The sequence below is a fragment of the Musa acuminata genome, chromosome BXJ2-9 (assembly GCF_036884655.1).
Source record: "Musa acuminata AAA Group cultivar baxijiao chromosome BXJ2-9, Cavendish_Baxijiao_AAA, whole genome shotgun sequence".
Lineage (NCBI taxonomy): Eukaryota > Viridiplantae > Streptophyta > Magnoliopsida > Zingiberales > Musaceae > Musa > Musa acuminata.
Window position 1 is genome coordinate 749,398 of NC_088346.1, and position 7,997 is coordinate 757,394.

The window sequence follows — 7,997 nt, forward strand, 5'->3', positions numbered from 1 at the left end:
GAGAACTCGGTGGAGCAACTGATTAAACACAGGGCTTGGAAGCCAAACTCTACGCACTTCTGCTGCACTGCAACATCATGATACAATCTGTGTAGGGCGAGTCCTGGAGCAGTGCCATCATCTCCCACAAACACCATATGTTGTCTCGAACATGTTGCAGTATCAAGTAGGGAAGAAGCAATCAACCTCTACATGTTATCTCCACCTGATTTATTTGTGTTCTCTCTTTAAGCAAACATATATACGATCACAAAGTAAATCATTCACTATCAAGCGTAATTACATACAATTTACTCAACTTTGACAACAAAAGATGAATCGATATATTAAGCTATCAAAATGGGATATTTTTTACAAAACACAAGAGCAATACTTGTATGGCCAAAAGCTGGTGTTCCATCTTTCGTAATTTTTTTCACATTAACGAATGGTTGCCAAATTTATATGAATGGAAAAACAAGTTTAACATAATTACATCAACCACAGTTAAGGATGTTGCCAAGAACATGGGATAAAATGAGTACAAATTTAACAATGATGCAATCTTCGATGGTGCTATCCAAAATATTTCTCTTGTTATAATATAAGTCAAAGCACATATCCATGCTACTTGTGCAGTTATTTCTCCCATAAAATTTTTCTTCAAAGACCGCAGCCATGATTATGGAGATTAGCTCACCTATTGATTGGTTATGCTACCGAGGTCAATAAATAACATGTAGAACAAACAACCATTGTCTAGTGATTTGCACTATACTAAATTATTTGCTATTATGCTTGTGATCATAGGATTCACACTTTGACCGATAGAAAAACAATTTAAAAGCATGCTGAGAAGTACTCGCAGCTAATTAATAAGTTTAAAATTTTGATTTAAATTAGTGTCCAATCATATGTAAATGTTAACTCTGATCAACTTAACTCGAACTCATCATCACAGAATGAAAGAGAAAAATAGGTCTAATTCACCACATTTATTATGACAAAAGTTAGGATCCCACGTTTAAAGCATTCCTACCCATATCCAGTACAAGAAGCAACAAAGAGTGCATTGAAGGTTTAGAGAGTCGTAGAGTTCAAGTACCTCTGAGTTTTTTTTAATCGGAGTACTTTATCAGCAACCTTACGGTCATTCTTCAATCCCTACAAGCAGTGAATAATAATTAAGAATCCAAAACAAAATCATCAACATCTTCATCAACAACAATAATAATATCAAGCAACGTTTCCTCGGAATATCTAAGACACAAAAAGAAAAGACTTAAATAATACTTTTAAGTCTTAATTCATAAGGAGCGATTTTCTAGAAAATATTTATATTTTAAATATTTTTAAAAGATATATATATATATATATTAAATAATACTTTTAATTAAAAAAATACTTAAAATACCCTTCATAAGTTTTCTTATCAATTTTTTATTACCCCTTTATTTTATCAGTTTTCAATGTTTTCATTTGACTTGTTTATAGTGTTTTTCAGTAATGTTTACAGTATTTTATTGAGGCACTGAAACCATTATAAATGCTATTGAAAAATACTACAAATGACATTATATTATGCTTCTCTAATTGTCATTACTCATACACTATTACAGTATCATATTTTGATGATGTTACAAATCTATTTAGATCAGTTTTAATATTATTAAGTAGGTTTTATAGTATTTTTATTATAATAACCAAAATACTATAACAGGTTAGAAATATTATATGATAAAAAAATTAAAAAGAAAAACACAAAATGAGAACTCGTGAGCCAAATGTGAAGACAACAATTGAAACACACAAAAAAAGGGTACTTTTTGGAACAACAGAACCCAATAAATAAATATCCCAAAATTAAAGCTAAGACTTGCAAGTATTGTCATTCTTACTGATTTGTTGCAGTCTGAAGCATGAACCTCTGTCACCGATGGTGAGTACATGAACTGCCGCGCAATGAACTCCGGAATCACAGGTGGTGGCGTCGTCGATCATCCAGCGCATAGGACAAGATTATTATTCCGAGGCCCCCATGGCATCATCGGCATCGTCGTTGCCATCATGGGAGCACGAAAGCCGCTGATAGCCGGCCATGCAACCGGGTTCGTAGCCGACGATAAGGACGGGGGGGGGGGGTTACCCTGACGTTAATCGCTCCGGCGTAGTTGTAGGTTCCACGGTAGCAGACGCGAAGCCTAAATGGAGCCAGTCGCCGAAGCTGCTGGTGTCGTCTCCGACTGCTAGGGTGGTGCCTCCTCCATGATGTTCGTTTTTTGGAGCCGAAGAGGGATCGTCTGCCGTCGAGTATTTCGGGTTCATTGAAGACAAGCCGTAGATACAATGGAATTGAGAGTCGACACCAGATACGTAAGCCCCGGGTGGGTCCCAGCGCCGGCGGAGGAGATTCCAAACCGTGACCATCGCGCCGTAGCATGGTCGCAACCCTTCATCTCCACCGTCCGGCCTCAACGGGCGAGCTCAAAACGAAGCGGCAGGGGAAGAACCGGCTCACGGGAGAAGAAGTCGGAAGAGGTGCAGGATCATTCACTTCCCCCATATAATCCCTCCTCTTTGCAATTTCATGGAGACAGAAGAGGAGAGATTGGAAGTAGTTTCAGAAGAAAGGAAAAAGATATTAAACACGCCTATATCTAATCGAATTCCACCAATTCATGTATGCCTTTGTTAGGGCATATAAGCGGACTATCGGATCAAAGTGTCGAATAGTTGGGGTTTGGTGGGGGCCGCCGGGGAGGTGGCTGGTCTCCGGTAGCACGAATCATGAGGCGCGAAGGCGGTTCACCATCATTTCCGACCGAAGCGGGCCGAGATGGTGTGCCGTACGACTTCTTTGTGCGCCGAGAAGGACTGGCCGGCGGATGATGATATGACGACGACGATGGTGACGCCCATCATAGCTTTCAGATGGGATTGTGAATCCCTAACCGCGAATTCTTACAAGGAAAAGCTCGGAACATTTGTGTCCTATTCATCACAGTCGATGATAATCCAAGTAGAATTTTCTGTACCTGGAAAATAATGTTTGAAGAACAAGAAAAGTGACTGATTGCACAAACGTAGGCTCGCCATCAACATGCACATCAGATTGATCGATTATATGAAGCCCTCACAAGTTTACATACGAAAAATGAGATGATGACAGATGAAACAAGCAGGTACGTCCCATCCACAATTATGGGCACTTGGAGCTGGCAATGTACGATAGAATGTCAATGCACCCGTCTGGTCCCCCTGCCTCTCTCCCTGCTTTGCTTCTTCGTGTCTATCCGCTTTCAGTATATTAAGTTGGAATAGTTTGTAGCATTTGCGAACAGAATGAACTTGCAAGAATACAGAGAGAGAGAGAGAGAGAGAGAGAGAGAGAGAGAGAGAGAGAGAGAGAGATACCTCAGCCCTCAAGTAACCTAGCAGATCATCCTTGGTCTAAAGAAGCCGGAGATGTGCTGTATCATTGAGCCTCTTTATCTGCCATCCTGTTATTAGTGAATGATGCAGGACCGTCACAGAAGAGTCATCAATAGATATTCTATGAGACATTACAGGACTGCAATCGAGCAGGCCCGTGAGAAAACATTTAATTGGTGTTGCATGGGTGAAGATTCCCATGGAGAAGGTAGGGTTTCTACCACCATCAGGAAGGAGGTTTCCTTGTGTGACTTCTCTATGGGAGAACTCATATTTAGGGTCATCGTCTCCTGTAGTCACAAACTGAAGCCTGCTCTTACCAGATTTCTTCCTCTGAAGAGATGGTCGATTAAGCCTGTACATCAGATCCCAGTGAGGCCCATCACCATCTTGAACTAAATTGGCTGAGCCGTTACATGAGAGTTCCTTCGCTTCTGTTTGATGGATCGGCGTATCTGCCACTGCCAGCTTGTCAGGCAATCTTAGGACTGTCATGTTGATAAATTCGATCATCCGAAATGCAACCTGCCGGAGCGATTCACCTGAAGGTGCACAGAAATCAGGCTGTGTTTTGCTAATCAAGTTCACAATTTCTTGGGTGTAAACTTCTGACCGAAGGCAGCCCTCCCATTGGCCCTGGCTTATCTCAACCAAAGCATCAGAGGATTGGATCTGCTCGTCTGCAAATCCAAGCTCCTGCAGAGTTGGATGGCAAATTGCTCAGCACAGTGTAATCAACTCAACTGAAAAGAATAGAAAAATTTATGCATTCAAAAGCTCTGCAAACTGTAACATAGAAAGTTCAGCAACATTGTTGAAACTGAAGATACAAGTGTTTATGAACAAAGCAGAATGTGCTTGCTTCAGCAATATTAACCTTCAGAAGACCATAACTTAATGAGAAAAACAATTAAAAGAAAAGGAAATGAACTACTTGAAGAGTGCACATTTGAGATCAGTAAGTGGATTGTCAATAGCATGAAATGACACATACATACAAACAAGATCCCCACTAAAAAAGGACTGGCGCTTGGGAGGCAGGGACAAGCTCTGGCTGCCGAATCCAAAAACAGTAATGGAAATCACTACAGGGATAGTAATTATGTCTATGCAGTATAAACAAGAAGCATTGCATCTGAATAGTATCCAAATATCCAAATAACATGTAAAACAGAATTTGTTGATCATTTTAAATAATCTGATCTGATCAATGTGATCAAGATCAGGGCCCCATATAGTCTAGGAATCAACAGAAGAAAGTTCAGGATTATTGATGATATTAGGTTCAAATTGAAATGAACTTTTCAAATTTCAGTTTAGTCTTCAATATTTTATCAGATCTAGTGTCTCTTCAATTCTTCAAGGATAACACACAAATGGAAGTGTTTGCTGAAAATAGAATTAAAAAGTTCCAATTAGAATATGATCTGCAAGTGTGGTTCGACCATAATGGAATGGTGGGATGACTTGATTAAGTAAATATTGTCCCTTGATAAAGAAAAAAATCTAAAGATTAATAATAGGACAACGATGATTTCCTTGATAGGGCACAAAACTTGACAAAGTCAGTGATTAAAAATACCAAAAGAGGATTTAATTGACGCATAATATGGAATACTAGAAATAATTGAATAATTTGGATATCACAGATGCAATTGCAATATCACCACAAGCTGTACAGAATATTCAAAAGAGCTGCCAGGGAGTAGTCCTTTCAAGGTAGAGTCATTTCAAAACCCATTTAAAGCAACTGCAATGGCTGCTGATCAAAGAGAAAACCATATTGATTTTTTCTCCTTTTAAACAGGACCATAATGTAGGACAAGCGCAATGAGGATATCCTCTGATATCAAATATGATGAAGGATGGATGCTCTAATACCAAATATAGGGCAAGTGATAGGGCAAGTAAATGGAGAGCAGAATTTTTCTTATTTTAGATTTGAGAATAGAGAGAGAGAACGTCGAAAAATAAAAGAGAGGAAGGAAAACATAGTAATGGTGAAAAATAATGATCAGAAATAAAATAGAGTAGATAACCCTGCACTTGCTCCAGTTGCTAGACATCCTGTCTAGGGATCCTGACCTCGCATTGGAGATGTCTCACGCACAGATGATGGCATTGCACTATCCAAGAATCAGTTGGAGCTTCACTCTGGCCCAACAATTCATTCCTAGGGATGTGTCCTCAAGGTACTAACACATTGTGTGGAAAAACAACTTTCAAATAACTATTCTCTAATGTTCCAGTTTACAAACACTATCTTTTTATGGACCTTCCAAGTATAAGAAGAAAAATAAAAATCAAGGTATATTAATAATTATATGCTTTCCTTTCCGGAGAAGATATAGTGAGATTTGTTCTGGCAAATAACCTTCCTTGTTAAGAAAAATATTTAATCAATAAGCTTCCTTCTTTGTTAATTCTCCAATCATAATTAAACTTGTAAAGTTGGAATGTTCAATAAAGCCTTGGAACCATTAATCAAGCCCAAGTCCTTCCTTTTTCCTTCGAATCTCTAACCAAGCACAAGAAAATATTCCTTCTCTTGTTCAGCTTGTTATGTTAATCACCCAGGCAATCCAAGTAATATCCATGTGGTAACTGATGAAATTTGCAGAAAAACCTCTAAGGCTTCAAGATTATCACAAAAATAAAATTAAAGAAAATAGCTCATACATTAGATTTTTAATTTATTAATCTAAAACAAAAAAGACTGTAGTATGCCCCCTTTCTCTCTTTCTAAAGAACGATATATTGTGTCGCCTTAAATATAATTATTGAGTCTACAAAATGGCAGTTATAAATGTTCATTTTCTCTAACAAATTTGAAATGTGTTTCTCAAAAGTAATCCATTCTCGTGTTTACTCTTCTAAGAAGTAAAAATGAGTCATAACCTTGAAAAAGTTTGCCACTAAAGTATGATAAATTTACCCACTATCATGTCCACTAAAAATCCTCAATGGCCTAAACCGTTCTCAATGATTATAACATGTTGTGGTTCATTTACAGGTTAGCCTTAATGTGGCATTCATGTTGACATACCAACATCATAGAAATGACATCTCCTAGTTCCTTTCCACTACATGCCATACGATCACTGTGTGGATCACATGTCATCACCACATGGATAACATCACACATGGATGATCATCATTAGATAAAAATTTATTTTATAAAATATTTATAAAGAACCATAATTTATGGACCAAAAAATTGATAGATAGGGAAAAGAATATGCACCAGAAGTTAGTATAGACAAGATGAAATTGTTGAGCTGGATTGCAAGATTCTTAGAAAAAATAGACTATAAAATAATTTCATTCTCATAAAATAATGTGGTCTTTAAAGAAGATAAGTGGCATATTTAAAACAAACCTATGGATACCTGGGAAAGAAATCTTCTTTCTGATAGAAAGTAAGCTACACTACGAGTGGCATAGCAATTTGAGGATCTTATTGAATTGAATGGAATCGAATGATAGAGGTTATAAAGAAAAGAATGATGATTACTGGAAATTCGATCCTTAACAATGCAGAATGAATTTTCAGACAGCTAGGAAGTAGAAACAGAATCTGCAGATCTATAGGTCGAATAGCAAAAGCTAAGCAATCGAAGACGGAAGGAAATTACCCGGCAAATAAAGGCCGCGGTGGTCCTTGCCCGATCCAACGGCGAGCTATAGACTTCATCGAACCTCACGCCCTGTGACTTGAGGAAGACGGACAGCGCCCTGGCCTGCCGCTCCCCATTTGCGGTCAGCCTCGCGGCAGTCGACCACCGCCCACCGACCAAATCCGGACGAAGGCTGGGGGCGCACTCGCCGTGAGCGATCAGGAACACCTCCGTGACCCGATCCGTTGCCGCTGAGGCGGCGCCACGGGCGAAGAGAGCCAGGGGCGACGGTGGTGGTTGGAGAAGGACGTTGCAGGGGTCCCATACCTTGACGGAAGGGCCAAGCATGCGAGGGGTGCCGGCAGCAGAGGGCTGGGGGGAGAGCGGGGAGGCGGCGGTGCGGCAGGGAAGGACCTCGGGCTCCTGCTCAAGGACCTTTTCCTTAGAGGACTTTGGGTTCCTGGAGCGCACGCCTTCCTCCTCTTCTTCCTCCTCGCGGTCGTCGTCGTCGTCGAATGCCTCGAGAGGGGAGTGGGAGGAGTGGGCAGAACCCATGGGGGACGGTGGTAGAAGCGGCGGCGTCGGCTGAGTGTACCGGTGGTTCTACCACATTGAAAGAGATCGGGGGCAACGGAGATCTACTCTTCCGCGAGTGAGGGCAGTGCTTTTGGGGTGTATTCCACTGCTCCGTTCGTTTCCCTTCACTTTCACAAGCTGACTTTTGCGTCGATCATTTATGGGGCTTCCATATATCTATCCTCCCACACGTCGAAATAAGCATATTTGACCTTATCAATTTTAATGTATCATATATTTCCTTCCAAATATTTACATCATTCACTTCCTCAATAATTTTGGTAGCTATATATATATATATATATATTCAAAAAAGATAATTATTATTATCACCCTTCAACCCAATTAACTTGTAACCTATAGTGGTATTAATGTATTAGAGCTTCAATATCA

General features: G+C 39.8%; 1 protein-coding gene across 5 annotated transcripts; it reads right to left on the minus strand.

Annotated features, from left to right (window-relative positions):
• Window positions 1-3,068: 3,068 nt before the first annotated feature.
• On the minus strand, window positions 3,069-7,748 carry LOC135622276 (uncharacterized). Of its 5 annotated transcripts, XM_065123986.1 has the most exons (4): window positions 7,047-7,748; window positions 3,732-4,107; window positions 3,394-3,479; window positions 3,069-3,275 (listed from the first exon to the last, which is right to left on the minus strand). In XM_065123986.1, the coding sequence occupies exons 1-3, from the start codon at window positions 7,581-7,583 to the stop codon at window positions 3,430-3,432; spliced, it is 963 nt and encodes a 320-aa protein (XP_064980058.1). In that variant the 5' UTR covers window positions 7,584-7,748; the 3' UTR covers window positions 3,069-3,275; window positions 3,394-3,429. The 5 variants fall into 5 exon arrangements, with proteins under 5 accessions (XP_064980058.1, XP_064980056.1, XP_064980057.1 ...); XM_065123984.1 differs by having other exon boundaries at window positions 3,069-3,866; window positions 3,954-4,107; XM_065123985.1 differs by having other exon boundaries at window positions 3,069-3,479.
• Between the last annotated feature and the right edge of the window lie 249 nt (window positions 7,749-7,997).

Bases quoted from the DNA above. Each gene is read 5' to 3' on its own strand.
- LOC135622276 (XM_065123983.1), bottom strand. From the start codon at position 7,583: ATGGGTTCTGCCCACTCCTCCCACTCCCCTCTCGAGGCATTCGACGAC. The intron at 4,108-7,046 runs GTAATTTCCTTC...CCAACTCTGCAG, and splicing joins CCGCGGCCTTTATTTGCCGG to GAGCTTGGATTTGCAGACGA.